Below are 15,134 nucleotides of genomic sequence, written 5' to 3'. Positions count from 1 at the left end.
TTTCACAATGCTTAAATAAGAATTCAAAAATTGAGTTGAAAAATCGAGTCCTTTCTTTTTAATATTCTTCACATTTTTAAAGAATATGCCACTATGCCCTAAAGATACATTGGATATTTCAGTTTAACGAACATTACAGCTGTGTTTGGTACAATACGCCACATTATCTAATTTAGGAAATTCTGAATACATTGCCAGCCAAATTAGCGCTTTTCATTTCCAAGAACTATTCACTGAAGCAGAACTGTGTACCTATTTCGAAACGTTTAAAGAGCCAGACAATCCCCTCAAAGCGCATTCCACACTAAGCAAAAGTGAACAATGGGAGTGCACACATGGAGGCAATCTGAACTGCATTGTAGTTTCGAACAGAAAGACCTACACATTTACCTTGCTAAACTAGAAAAGTCCTCATTTATCAATGTACAAATATGTTTAACGGGTCACTTAAGAGAATGTATTTAAGCGACGCGGTGCTCATCTCTCCACTGCATGGAGCCTGCTAACCATCCCGCATCAAACATGGCAAAGGTGAGAGAATGCTTTGTCAAAAAAATTATTTTTGGAACTTCAAATCATAGACCGGCTTTCATTATTTAAAAAAATACTTCTTCATGTAGGCTGTAGCCAGGGGCGCAACTAGAGCTAAATTCCTTTTTTTATGGGGGGTTGGGCGGGGGACAGAGGGGGCAGATACTTCCAGCAATGTTGAGCCAAATTTTGGGGAGGGAGTAAGGGGGGCGTAATACTTCCAGCAATGTGTCTTTGTATAATGTAATCGGCTGCTCATGCAAAGTGTCTCAATACCTCCGGATGGAGTTTGAGCTATATACAAATGTAAAAGAACGAAACCTAAGGTTACATTTCTGTAAATGCATTTTCACACTGTGGCAGCAAAAGTAATTTGCAATTGTAAAGGATTAGGCAGAGTGTAGATGCAGGGGCTCTAGGATCTGGTGAAAAAACAACAAAGCCTCATTATCGAGTAAATGGTCCTTTAAAGACCTGCCAAATACGCAGGTGCAGCTGTGGGAAGACGCCAGACCAGCCAGCCGACGGCAGCTCAAGAACTGTCTGTGAGTGTGTGGGGAAGCTGTCTCAGCATGAGCTGACACACACGATGAAGCGCTTTGAGCCATATGGAGTTGCACGCCTTTCCGTAGCACTACTATAAAAGGCCAAAAGGCCGCCTATTTTTGCCCGCCTGCGTTTTGTCTGTTTGTTTGTCTTTAACCACAGAGCGTATTCTAAGGTGAACTCACACAGTAATTCTTTGCTCAGCTTTTATGACCTACATTACTACCTGCTACAACTGGCCGTTGGTGGAACGGAGCCCGCAAATGAGCAATAGCCCCGACTTAGCCCGAGTGACAATCAAAATGGCCACACATTTTGAGTGCTTCCGTTCCGTTGTTACCATCATCTGCCCGAACAGGGGGCTTCAGCCAAAGAATCATCCATCATTCTAATCCACGGAGAGGACATACATTTTATCAGTGCCGCTTCCACGCGAGGGACTCTGCCAAGAGCAATACTGGTGCACATATTCAATCAGCTCACAGAGACACTGAGGCCCATATTCATAAAAAATTCATGCAAAGCAGTAAGACCACTTGTTGCGCTGCATGAAAAACAAATGGCAGGAACACTGTCCTTTCCTCGCGCTGGGACACTTTTGGCTGCCTAGCAGCAACTCCGGGTCCCATGTGTCAATTTGCAAAGGTAACTGAGTTGCAGGCAGGATTGTTTTTGTGAAGGAAGGGGCAACTTCCTGCACAAATAACATCTTTATATGCATTTTAGTCTTTCTATGTATGCTGCAGATTGCAGCACACACAGAAAGAGAAACGATGAGGAGAAATAAAGATATTTCTCCTGACTGAGCCTCTGGTAGGGAGGCGCACAATTCTGACACAGTCCTAGCTCTACCAGTGTCAGTAAGTCTGAGACTGTGTCGGAATCCATGGGTGAACATGTGGGAAAACCCACTCTCCTCCCATGAAACGCCTCCCAACTGCAGAGTAACGCAAGACAGCGATTGGCGCTGCCTTGCATTACTCTAGATTTATCAAGCCATGCAGGACCATGCAAGGTGGCCTTGTCTTGTTTGTAAATCTCATTTAGGTTTTACGTCACACTTGCGCCCCCTTGTGCGGTGCAATGGTGATACAAAACCTTGATAAATATAGCCCTGATCATTATCCCAGGCTGAAGCTCTGCTAATAGAATGCCAGAAAAGTATTTTGTCTCAATGTCAAGCAGGTTAATGAGGCTGTATTTTTTTGGAGAGATTTTATCGCCTGTTTTGTGATTTGGAGAAATTGCAGAGCCCTTCCAGGAGACTGGGAGTTGCCCCAGCTGCCTGATTTCACAAAAGAGAGAATCTAGAGTGTCTGCCCATCTTGTTTGAAGAGGGCTGGAGGAATCCCATTAGGTTCTGGTGTTACCTCGCTCCTGCCTTTCGAAATGTAATATTAAATGTTGGCTATGCCAGAAGACCTGTCTACTTCCTGATATTTTACTTTGGTTTTGGGAGTATGATTGCTCTGGAGGACTTTGGCTGTGTTTGAACCTATCGTTGCACTCTCCCGGGCATTCCTGATTTGCTCGTGAAAGTAAGATCTCAGAGATGTGTGATGTCACTCCTCCATGCAGTGGGCACATCACTATATTCACCATAGCCTAAAAGAGCATGATGCTTTTGGCTTTATGGTTAAAAAGGACTTTAAGCCAGAACTCATCTTCTCTAGATCTGTTAATGTCCCATTATAGGGCCCGATTCTGATCTCGTAAGGAAAGCATCCTGACCGATTCACATCCGGAATGTTTTCCGTACGATTCAGAGTGCTGGAGTCTGACCGAGCGAGTTCGATGCATCCGCATGCTTAGAGACTTGGTTCGCTTGGACTCTCACTGAACTCTATCGGGACCTGTATACTGAACGTACACAGGCTCCCAAAGCAAAAAGGGGTGGTTGGGGAAAAACGCACACCCTGTGGTGGGCGATGGTGCCCGCCACACTGTGCATGCTTGGATCAGAGGGACTCACGGGCATCCACACAGGTCTAATTTGGAGGGCTCCAGGTACAGGGGGCCTGCCATGGGCCCCCAAAGAACGATTCTGGATCCCTTTTCAATCCGGACAAACCGTTTTGTAAAGGCTGTCCGAATTGTTCATCGTACTTGCTCGCTCTTAAACAGAGTCCATAGAGCTGTACGAATCGTCTCCGTATTGGGTTAGTAAACTATTCAGTCAACGTGGACGCGATATTCGCATCGTACTTGGTCATTCAGAATGGGTGACAAACCAGTCGGAAACAAGGGCTCCGTAATGGTTTAGACCATTCCGTACACAAATCGGACTCTTTCCTTATGAGATCGGAATTGGGCCCTTAGTTTTTTAAGCATAGTTGTTGTTGTATAATCTTTATTCGGTAAAATTTCTCACCATAAAAGAATACATTTTACACAATAAAACATTAATAAAAACTATCAGCAATAAAATCCATGATTAAAAGGTTCAAACCTTCACATTATACTGTACAGTTGTGATTATTATGGACCCCAATCAACCTCCTCGTCAGTACATTATTACATAATGGTTACTACCTTCAATTCCATCCAGACAGATCATAGCGACCTACCAATAAGGCCTGCTAACAATTTGGTAAGGTGGAGTGTAACTTCAATCTCCTGGAACGTGTCAACCATGCACTGCTCAGATATTTAGCCACCCCACATACCATGACAGAGGATGTTGGGTCCGTAGTAAGTACTCGTAAGGCCATTCTGTGGCACCTCAAACCCAACCCCCTACATACTGGTTTCAACCAAACCTTCCTTGCAACTTTGTAAGCGGGGCAGGCAAAAAGTAAATGCGCCACTGACTCCTTAGGAGCCGCGCACCCAGGGCAGGGTCGCGAAGGACCACCAGCATTAAACCACCCGCTGTAAACTCGTGCACCGGAAGAGTCCCGTACCTGAGTTTTAAATAGAGGGCTCTGTCCAGAGGCTTGGCTATGATGTCAAGGAAGGGTTCCAACTTTCTAGCCCATTTAAACTCTAGAAACCGTTCAGTGAGTGAACCCCCAGCCCCACTGCGTGTTGCCTCTGCCTGTACCCAATCCCAGTATAACTTCTTAATCACTGGTTTGGGGGGAGGCATTTGGCTCTCCCACACATCACTCAAGCCCACTTGCATCGCCAGTTGCCTCACGTTACTCAACCACCCAATCTTATTACTAATATCGAGCAGTATTAGTTCATCCAGCCCAGCAGCGTAATTAGCAAGCTCCTTGGTCCTTCGCAGCCGAGCCCAGAACAATAGAGGGCGCAGGTCTAGATCTTTGAAGGATCGCCTGCCCAGATCTAGCCGCAGTGAGATTAACGGGGTAGAAACGGGGAGAGCCACCACGTCCCTCAAAAACTTATTTTCCGCTAAAATTAGCTCAGGAACACTTTCAAACCCCCATAGCTCAGAGCCATATGATGCAGCCGGGAGTATCTGACCCTCGTAGATTGCCATAACCGGTGTCACAGGTTTACTCGTCGACTCCCGATGCTCCCTCAGGGTCGCCCCTGAAACTCTTTTGTACCCAAGTAACATTTTGGCCAGGTGATCCTTCCAATTCATCCGACTGTTTATCCGCACCCCCAAATAGTCGAATGAATCAACCAACTCCAAGGGTGCCCCATTGAGCGTAAAATTGTTTTTAAATTTTTTGAAGGGTGAAAGGGCCATGAGCTTAGTTTTTGAGGTGTTGATAGTAAGGCCTCTGTCTATGCAAAAGGTACTAAATCGGTGCAAAAGCTTTTGGAGTCCCACCGGGGATTTAGAAATCAGTATGGTGTCATCCGCGAAGAGTAGAGTGGGGATTCTTTCCCCCGCCAGGGATGGTGCATCCGCCTCTTCCTCTCTCAGATGGTCCACCACTCCATTCACAAACAAGGAGAAGAGGGTCGGAGCCATAACGCATCCCTGGCGAACTCCCCTCCTCACGGGCACCCTATCTGTCAGCTGTCCCTGAGATCCCCATCTGATCCTCGCGTAGTTCCCCTCATGGAGCCTTACAATAAAACTCAAAAGTGAACCGGGGAAGCCCATCCTCTCTAGTGTCTCCCACAACTTGGCTCGAGGGACCAGGTCAAAAGCCGTCTTGAGATCTATGAAGGCCATATAAAGGCTGCCCTTTTTGATGGTAACTGACTTCCAATAGATGACAAAAAAACGAAAGACCTGGTCCATCGTACCCACCTTTCGGCGGAATCCTGCTTGGAGGTGGGAGAGGATGTGTTTCTCTTCCATCCATTCACCAACCCTTAAAATAATGACCCTGCCAACCACTTTCTGGATTACATCTATCAAACTGATAGGTCTGTAATTGGCAGGGTCCTCTCTAGCCCCCTTCTTAAACACAGTGACCACCTCTGCCCCCTTCCAGGAGTCTGGCACGGGGTGCCCTCTGACAATCAAATTCATTATAGTGGCAATTAAATTGGCCCAAGCCATAGGTTCCTCGATCAAAAGGTCCCCTGGGATCCCATCCGGACCAGCCGCCTTCTTCGGGGTCAGATGTCTAATGGCCACTACTACTTCCGAGGCCGAAAATGGGTCCTCGGGCTCCCCTATAGGTTCCCCACCCCCACCTCTAGCTACCGTTGAACAGGAGGCGACTTCAGATCCAACATATAGAGCCGAAAAATGATCAAATCATTGCTGGCTTGTTATGTGTGCAGCTAAAGGCTGAGCACTCCGCTGCCTAGCTCTATTGATAAGGTCCCAGAATAGCCTCGAATCCCTCATGCTCGCTGCACCTTTTAGGTCCTGCCAATGTTGTTCCTCCCACTCTCGTTTGGCCAGTGCCAATACTCTCGAGTAATCCTTCCTAGCCGCTCTAACTAGTGATGGATCTTTTTTTAGTAGGGCAACTGTTAGCTCTTTCCTTTTCCCCTTGCACTGGGTCGAGTACCAAGGGTTACTAGAGATGGGAGGAGTGTTGTTAACTCTATGGCATTTCCCTTTAGAAAGGAAGTGTTGGCTCACTTGCTCTATTGTGGTTTTGTAGGCTGTATCAAGGGAAGTGGGTGGCTCCGGGGCACTTCCATTTCCTTGTTCCCATGCCTCCAAATCTACCACAAGATCTACCACAAGAGCTTTTATGCTCCCCAGTTGATCCTCCTTCAATTGAGCCTTGTCCCATTTCAGCCTGCGGTTACTATTGTATGGAATAATCTCTTTGGTTAACCTCAGAGGGGCACTCATCCCCTTACCCTTGGGGTTGCCCCACCTAAACTTACTGCACAGAGGGTTGTGGTCCCTATCCTGTGTAGCTACCACCTCCATATCTAATAGGTCTTTCCACAATCTAACGTCCAGTAAGATATAATCGATTCTGGACGGACCATTAAGCCTGTTGAAGGTCATTGCACCAACAATGTCAGACAGGGTCCTACCGTTGAGTGCTCTTAGTTTGTGTTCCCTAGTGAGGGCATTCATTTGTATTGCCCTAGCAGACCATTTTCGGATAGGGGGTAATGACAAGGCTGGGATGGACCATTTAGAATCTTCTTCCTCGGTGCCTAGAGGATCATCTCCAAAAAGAGGTTCGTACATACAATTAAAGTCCCCACCCACTATGATTTTGGCCGCTGGGGGGCACTTGGCTAATGCTAAATCTAAGCTCGTTAAAGTTGCTGAAGCAGTATCCCCCGGTGCCCCTCTAGCATAAACATTGAATAATTCGAGCCTGTTCCCCTCACTATATCCCCTAGCAGAGAGATGTAGTATATCCCTACACTCTGAGTCATGAGTGGCAACATCCCAGTCCAAATCAATTTTTATCCAAACCGTGAGTCCTCCCGCTGGTCTACCCTTCCCTCTGCTTACTGCTGGAGAGAAAAATGTGGTGTAGCCAGATTTATTTATTGGGAGCAAACTCCAGGTTTCCTGAAACAGGCATACATCAAACTTCTCAATGAATTTGTGCCATTCTGGTAGGGCCATCTTCCTTTTTAACCCTGCCACGTTCCAAGATAATAGGCTTATTACCCTATGACCCTTAGGAACTATAGCAGGGTCCCCCTTGCTCCCACCCCCTCCACCCTCCTTGGGCGTGGGACTGCCATCCACACAGATAGATGACTTGGGGGATGCAATGCTACCAACTATATTATCTGCACACAATACATACAAGGGGGCTCTGGTAATACTACAATCCATACTTTGGGCTACTGGGGGGCCCTCCTGTCTAGTATCTTTACATCCAGCTACCCTTAGAGACTCCAAATCTGTGCCCCTTAAATTCACCGCACCTGATCGTCCTCCTCTCTCCCCCTTAGACTGTAGACATCAGTCGCAATCTTCCATACCGGATAGCAACGAAAACCTATTGCTAGTCTCCAGAGGAGTAAAGGGTCTCAAATGTTCCATTCTGCTATTGTTATTTCTATTATATCTCTGGGGTGCCGTAATCCAGCCAAAGGGATCAGCCGCCTGGGCTGGGTGCTGCCCGTAAGGGACATAGATGTTACTATATAGTGGTGGGAGGTTGGGTCTGGGAGGGTAGAACCCACTTACATGATTGGGGGGAACACAACTGATCTAGGGTAGAAGTATGTCAGAGCCCGGGGGGTAATGCAATTGTCCCTACTTCCGGTGGGCCAATTTAATATATAATCCACTGCCCGTGGGTCTCTGAAATTAACCACCACCAGGTCCCCCTCTATGTCTTTGCATCTGCTACCCAACAAATTAAGCCGCCTGACATGCACTATGTCCCCATCAATATTATGTGTAATGGGCCTATAAGTACTCAGCCAGTGTATTATTTTATTTTTCAGTTGAGCATAGCCCTCCTTCTTGTTATCTACTAACGGCGGAACCCCAGTCAAGACGACCACAAAGGGCACTGCTTGTGGAGGAATCTCCACTTGAGGGCCCTTGGTCGCTGGGCCTCTAGTATATCTACCATTCCCCTGTTCCTCCCGTTTGTTTCCTGTGGGGGCCTTTGTCACTACCCTTTGGGGGTCACCCCCAGGCCCTACTGCTGGGGTGTTTATGTGTTTTGGAGGGAGCAGTTTTGGAAGAACAGGCTCAGCCCTACCATGAGACTGTGGTTTCAGTTTAGGGGGCTGAGATAAAATAATAGGAGCATTAATAGCATTAGTAGAGGGTAGCCTGACCGAGGGTGTGCGTGGCTCAACTCCACTTCCCTGGGCTTTGGTTAGAGTAACCATGCTGTTTATGGCAGTCTCTAAGATGGTCAGTCTAATTTCGACTTTCTTTATACTCTCAGTAATAGGCTGGAGCAGAGATCTGAGTAAGAATTCCAGGTTTCCTACTGAAGTAGGGAGGGATATAGTGTTTGGTGGTCGATCACCAGAGTTAGTATCGTGATCTACAGTGTTAGTGCCCATAGCAAGTGAGGTTGCCACTGGCAATAGTGCCTCAGTTGGGAGAGATTCTGGCACCTCCACTATTGCACTATCATGAATAATGGAGGGTTTTGACACTTTACCAAAGTCAGAGTGGGGAGTTTTAGCTTTACCCTGCCCTGCCCTCATTTTCCTCCTTCGCTTACTAGGTGGTGGGCCGTGCATCTGTACCACAACTAGTTGTTTTGGCTTCGTCTTCCTAGGCATTGCTACGATAGGGGTCTTGGAATTTCGGTCAGCAGCAGTACAACAGAGACTAGGGGGGGGGATGTACTTACAATCTGATCGGGAAACAAACAGGGAGTAGGAGTACAATCGCGCAACAAAAGAGGGACACCATCCTGGCTTGCTACTTCTTCACTAATATCGAGTGAACCTCCCTCCTGGGCCATAGTATAAAGAGCAATATCAGTGAGGGACCTGTTTTTTAAACTTTCAACTGAGCGTCGGCGCTCAGCCCTACGCTCAGCCATAGAGGATTCCTTATCACCATCGCTCAAGACCCTAGGAAAATATTTGTCCAATGACCCATTCCTTAATCTACCCACTTTCCCAGTTGTTCCCTCCTCAGACGGCATAGCCATGACCGTCTCCTATATCGAGGTCCACAGTTCCAGGTCACTACAGGTGTTAGAGAGTAGGCCCAGCCCGGCCTACGTTGGCCTCAGAGGGTCCGCCCTTTGCCCGGGCTTAGCCCTGGGCTGAGTCCCGCGCGCGTCCCGCGTTCGCGGAGGGCGTAGGAAATTAATAAGGCGGAGGAGGAGTCCGGGAAGAGGCCACAGGTGCGTGAGTGTGCTATGCGCAAAGACCTGTGGGCCTCGCAGTCCCGGGCTCTGAATTCCAGCGGCGGTCGTCTAATCACCGTCGGGGGAACAAGCAATGTGAAAACCCAGCAGCAGCAGTATCCTTCCCCACGCAGAACAAACCAGGGAACAAAGCACAGTCAGAGCGGCGACTACGAGCGGCTCCCGCGGAGCGGGGGCCGCGATTCGCTGATAAGGGCGCCAAGATCACAGGGAGGAGTCCGGGAAGAGGCCACAGGTGCGCGAGTGTGCAATGCGCAAAGACCTGTGGGCCTCGCAGTCCCGGGCTCCGAATTCCAGCGGCGGTTGTCTAATCACCGTCGGGGGAACAGGCAATGTGAAAACCCAGCAGCAGCAGTATCCTTCCCCACGCAGAACAAACCAGAGAACAAAGCACAGTCAGAGCGGCGACTACGAGCGTATAGTACTTTGTTGCCGCAATGAAGAACTGAGGATTAAATCTCCGTCTTTGTGCCTCAGTAGTCCGAGCGTTTTGTTTATTGATTTTTTCACTACTTTTAGTTGGTTTCGCTGTGCGCTGGGTACTTTGTTTACACTGCGGGGTGTTCTGTATTTGAATAAATATGCCCAATACCTTGATGGTGAAAGTTTCCTATTTACTGACAGGGTTGCTTACAAGCCCATTTTGGTTCTGTGGCATGCCCTTCACAGCCTGGAGCACCTCCCCTGGGTTAGCTAGCGAGGATTAAATTATTTTAAGGTTAATTATATAGCTGGAGTGCAATTGCCTGAGGGAGTACCTATTGTGGTTGATAGTCACTGTCCCTTTTATCTGCAGAATCAGAGTAGAATGAAGCTGCTGATGGAGAATCTTCAGGGAATCTGCTGTTTAATACCCTAATCGTAATATGCTCCAGGTCTTCCAGTAGACGTCTGGACATGTTGCTCACTCTGCCGTAAAGGCTTCTTTTTTGTTCGGGAATGTTCCAAAGCAGAGATTGAGCCAACACCTCTTCATCATTCGAGGAGCCCAAGAAATATAACTGTAGGTCTCCTGAGAGAATGACGTTAGGGGTGTCCTTTTTGCTTATGGTTGACAAGAGATGGTCCATGGTGTGCCTAGAGTATTGTTTTTTTTGTTTGGGGTTTACATAGGCATTACAAATTAACATCTCATTTTGTATTTCTAATATCATGGGAGGTCTTGATTGTATTGACAGTCATTGAGGGAGAGGGAAATTCCTTTATAGTGGATATGCTTGTTGTTGACACGTAGGCTGCCAGCCCGCCTGCTAGATTGCCGTATCATGGAGGAGATATGGGATTGGCTTGAGAAGTGGCAGCCCTGAAGATCCAATTGGGGCTCCTTTCCCAATCGTGGACCGAAGAAGAGTTGTAGGTCCCTAATGGTTGGACCAATATAGGTAACCCAGCAATCACTCTCCAAGGAACAAGGCACAGACGTTCTGGAATCAGTTCGGAGTTAGGCTAAATTGGTCTCCTGCAGGCCTCAACTCTGAACCACTGAAACTTTTCAAAATACATGGTGAATTAGCACCAGTGCAGTGGGCCTTCGGGTCCAGATCACTAAAAGTATCTGAATTTAACATAACCTTGCTCTTATAGAGATAATAATGTTGATGAGATGCTGAGTTTGCCTGTGTGGCTGGGTAAAGTGACCATCCACAATACGGTGTAATTCTGGATCAATCTATCTGTCTAAGTTTTATGCGGATAGTGGAGGCAGAATTGATTATGCCTCCTATATTATTTCTGATTACTCACCCCTGCACATTTCAGGCTTGGTTTAAAGCTGTGGTTTGAATTACATTTTAAAATGGGTTGACAGGCCCTTTATGTTTTCAAAGTATGTGCAGATGCAAGATCAATGCACAATAATGTGAGCTTGGGAGTAGTTGGGAATGTTAATAATGTTGTTTACATTCATAGGCTCGTTATTGCATAGGTACTTCAGAATGACATGTTGTTGAAATGGCTATCGCATGCTGTCTTGTGCTTTATATGCAAACTTAATCGCACACAGGAAAGGCACCCTTGAAATTCCCTTGTGGAACTTCAACGGTCTGGGTAATAAGAACGAGAGTGGTTTGGTGAACCAACAGATGAAAATCAGCAAATACAGGCAAAACAAAGCACCTTTTGAGACCCAAATGCTTCATCTTTTTTAATAAACTATGAATCTATGTTAAAAATGTGTTGGGGATCCGGCAGAAATATTAATTTTGCCAGGGAAACTTTGAGCCTAATTCAGGACATTACATTGATCTTTTATGCTTTGGAAATGTTTTAATTCAACTAAAACTTAACAGATAAACTTTCTCATTCAATTCATTTTAACTGGTTATGTAAACTGTGTTAAATCCAGGTCATCTTCTATGAGGACCGGAACTTCCAGGGCCCTTTCTATGAGTGTGACTCTGACTGTGCTGACTTGCACTCTTACTTCAGCCGCTGCAGCTCGGTTCGAGTGGAAAATGGTAACTGGATGCTCTATGAGCATCCCTACTACAGGGGACACCAGTACTACTTGAGACGAGGTGAATACCCAGACTTCCAGCAGTGGATGGGGTACCGTGACCCTATCAGATCCTGCCGCTTGACCCCACAGGTAAGTAATACCATGATTATTAGGCCCTACTGTGTGAACTTCATCATCATTACAATGTAAATATGTTTAGAAAGATAAATAACTTTCATATTATATAGTGACATATTTAGTAAATTCACTGTTGGACATTACCATCTTTTGCATGGTATTCTCTCAGATGAATTGCCTTCTTTAAAAGAACCTGTTTTGTTGGGCATAGGACTTTGCATCCTTTATTCCTCCTAACCAGTGGTAAAGGGTTTGTGCTCCGCTTCTAAACATGGGAAAATTGTCCCTTAATAAGCATATATAATTTACTTCTAATTCCCTAATATATGGTACTACACGGACCTAGGATTTGTAAATGAAAAGCAGCTAGTGGGATGCAGCACTCATTGCATCACTCACTAATGTATCCCTGTAAAACATGTCTCCAGCCTAGCCCTTACAGCCTGTGCGCAGGTTTAAACTTACATCCCACATGCCAAAATAAACCTTTTTTGAGGTCTATACTAACCCTGGGCGTAGTGTGCGGAGTGGGGCTCCGCGGAGCTACGCGAAGTGGGCACACAACTACGCCCACCTGCGCACTCCACATAGCCCCACTCCGCGCCGCCCGCCTCCCTCCCGCCCTCCCTAAATACATCAATAAAAGTATAAAAAGCTATTAAAAACACTTACCTTGTCTGTCGTGTCCCCGGGGCTCCCTCTCGCCGTCCCGCGATTCGCTCCGCCACCGACCCGGATACTAATGCGCATGCGCGGGCGGCCGCGCATGCGCATTCCTCATGAGAAATGCGCATGCGCGGCTGCCCGCGCATGCGCATTAGGACCCGAAATGGCGGCGAGAATCGCGGGACGGCGAGAGGGAGCCCCGGGGACGCGGCAGACAAGGTAAGTGTTTTTAATAGCTTTTCATACTTTTATTGATGTATTTAGGGAGGGCAGGAGGGAGGCGGGTGGCGGCCGGCTATGCACCGTCTGCGGAGCGCGCGTAGTGCCGCCTGGCTACGCCCGCTACGCAAAATGCGTAGGAGACGGCACTCCGTGCACTCCATGCACGGAGCGTAGCTGGCCGCCCACCCTTAGTCTATACCTTTATTTTTTAATTTTCGTAAGTTTCCCCTGAGGTAGGCCCTAAATACCCATAGGATGGGGGAAGGTATTTGAAAAGCAGGGCATGTATATTTAATGATTTACATGTGTGGCAGTGAAAGAATCCAAAAGTCTTTTTTCACTGTAACAAAGCTGGGTCTCCTATAAGGAAATGATGGATTACATTATAACAACATATAAAGCTTAACTTCAATTCAGGAGCAGTAGGAAAAATGATTCCAGAACTCATTTTAATAGTAATTTAAAATCCAACTTAATGGTATAGTTAGATGATATATTACTATTTTGAAAATTGTACTTTCAGAAAGTTGTCATTTTCCTGCCTAAGTCAAATGTGCCAAATCTGCCAGTGTCTAGTGTTACCTGACTGGTGAATGAGATGTGGACCACAGACTTGGATGCAAAGAGGTGTTTTTTTTCTTTGAGCAAGATGGCCTGGGGGATGGCCTGTGCCCAGCCCCTTCCTAAGCTTCACAAGGCGCCTACCCTTTCACTCGGAGATATAGGTCACACCTAGGCCCTCCTCTATTTGTCTTCCTATTGAGCTTGGCTCCAAACCCAATGGGAGGGCACAGGAGCCTCAGAACTGGTTAGGAGTGACCACAAGGAAGGAGTTTGCCATTTCCATAGCCATTTCTCCAAGTGGGCACAGTGAGCTCTGACCTATGGAAGAAAAGTTCTGACATCTTGGATTTAGATAGAGAAGAGTGATCTTGGATAGCTTACAGTAAAATACACAAGACATGCTGCACATGTAGGTAGGGTAACCCCATGGAAATGTTACCCTGTTGGTTAGGAGGTGGCCAGTAGTTTTCCCCACTACAGGTTAGAACTGGGTATAAATGTGGCACCCCAAAAACCCCCTCAGAACACTCCTGGACCTGTGAATATCAGAAGGACTGCCCTGCTGTCTATACTTTAGAGCAAAATACTTGGTGCAAAGACACATTTAAACAAAAGCACTACGAACCACAACTGCTCGCATTCTGTTTTGCGAATGCGTTTGCTGCAATTTTTTACAGCAAATTGGACATTACCCTGAATAGTATGTTAATATGTTAAGCTGTATAATGGCATCATTTTGGGAATTTTGTGTAACAAGCATAACTCAAAATGCCTCAAATTAAGCAAATTACAGCAACATAATATACGTTTCATCAAGGTATACGTGTAACTTGAGTGCTGCTCAATGCCAGCCACTGATCTAATTTCCACTATTTATATTTCCATTTCCCGGGGCCTCCCAATGTTTCTACTTTGGTGGAGGGGTTTCTAGCATATGCATTCCTCCCTTCTCCCATAGGCTTTCTTATAGTGGAAAGATGGACCCAGGTTTCAGATCCATGGAACATAACAGCACTGTTGGTCACCAACAGTAAAAAGAAGGACCCTTCAAATGAGGTTTGTGAGAAATTAGGTTGTTAGTTGAAGGGAACATGACCCCTACTTGGGAAACAGCCACATTCCCTGTCAGTGTGAACCACAAAAGTCACTAAATTAACCTTTGCTTAACCCTCTGGTAGCTTGGCACAAAGGCTTAATTTAGAGCCAATGTGTACAGTATATATGAGGAGGGTGGGCACACACTGCCTCACATCCCAACACTCAGTTTGCCCCGATGCATTATAGTAAATGCAGTGCATGATAACACTTACTTCGGTGACAGGTTTCAGTTTTTCACCCTTGTTGGTGCAGCCATTGCTGGTATCTCTAGGCACGTCTTTCAGGATAGGTATCCTTCTTAAGTTAAGAGCAACACATTATTTCTGGGGGTGCTAGAAATGCTGCTCAACGTCTTCTCAGGGCTCCATGCCACTCGCTGGGCACAGGTGCAGCAAACAGTGCTTGTCAGCTCATTAGCTCAAGGGATTCTTTTCAAATGGGAGGTCGGTGTGTGTACACTGGCTCACATCCCATCACTCAGTTTACCCTGCTGTATCATAGTAAATGAAGTGCACGATAACACTTACTTCGGTGACAGGCTTTAGTTTTTCACCCTTGTTGGGGCAGCCAGTGCTGTGTATCTCTAGACATGTGATTCTGGATAGTTGTCCTTCTTCAGTAGAGAGCAACACATTCTTTTTGGGGGTGCAAGAAATGCTTGCCAAAGTCTTCTCAGGTCTCTGTTCCACTCCCTGGGCACGGGTGCATCAACCAGAGCTTGTCAGCTCATTAGCTCAAGGGAGCCTTATTAAACAGGAGGAAGGTGGGCA

At 46.6% G+C, this 15,134-nt stretch overlaps 1 protein-coding gene across 1 annotated transcript in view; it reads left to right on the top strand.

The window, feature by feature from the left end:
- Window positions 1–507: 507 nt before the first annotated feature.
- LOC144824611 (gamma-crystallin-1-like) overlaps window positions 508–15,134 on the top strand; it is a 62,698-nt gene continuing 48,071 nt past the window's right edge. Inside the window, exons 1-2 of the mRNA XM_078683665.1 lie at window positions 508–531; window positions 11,584–11,826. Of these exons, the coding sequence (XP_078539791.1) occupies window positions 523–531; window positions 11,584–11,826 (252 nt within the window). The 5' untranslated portion in view covers window positions 508–522. The remainder of the gene's footprint in view (window positions 532–11,583; window positions 11,827–15,134) is intronic.

Source organism: Lissotriton helveticus, chromosome 3_1 (genome assembly GCF_964261635.1).
Source record: "Lissotriton helveticus chromosome 3_1, aLisHel1.1, whole genome shotgun sequence".
In the NCBI taxonomy this organism is placed as follows: Eukaryota; Metazoa; Chordata; class Amphibia; order Caudata; family Salamandridae; genus Lissotriton; species Lissotriton helveticus.
This window is presented reverse-complemented; position numbering and strand designations above follow the sequence as displayed.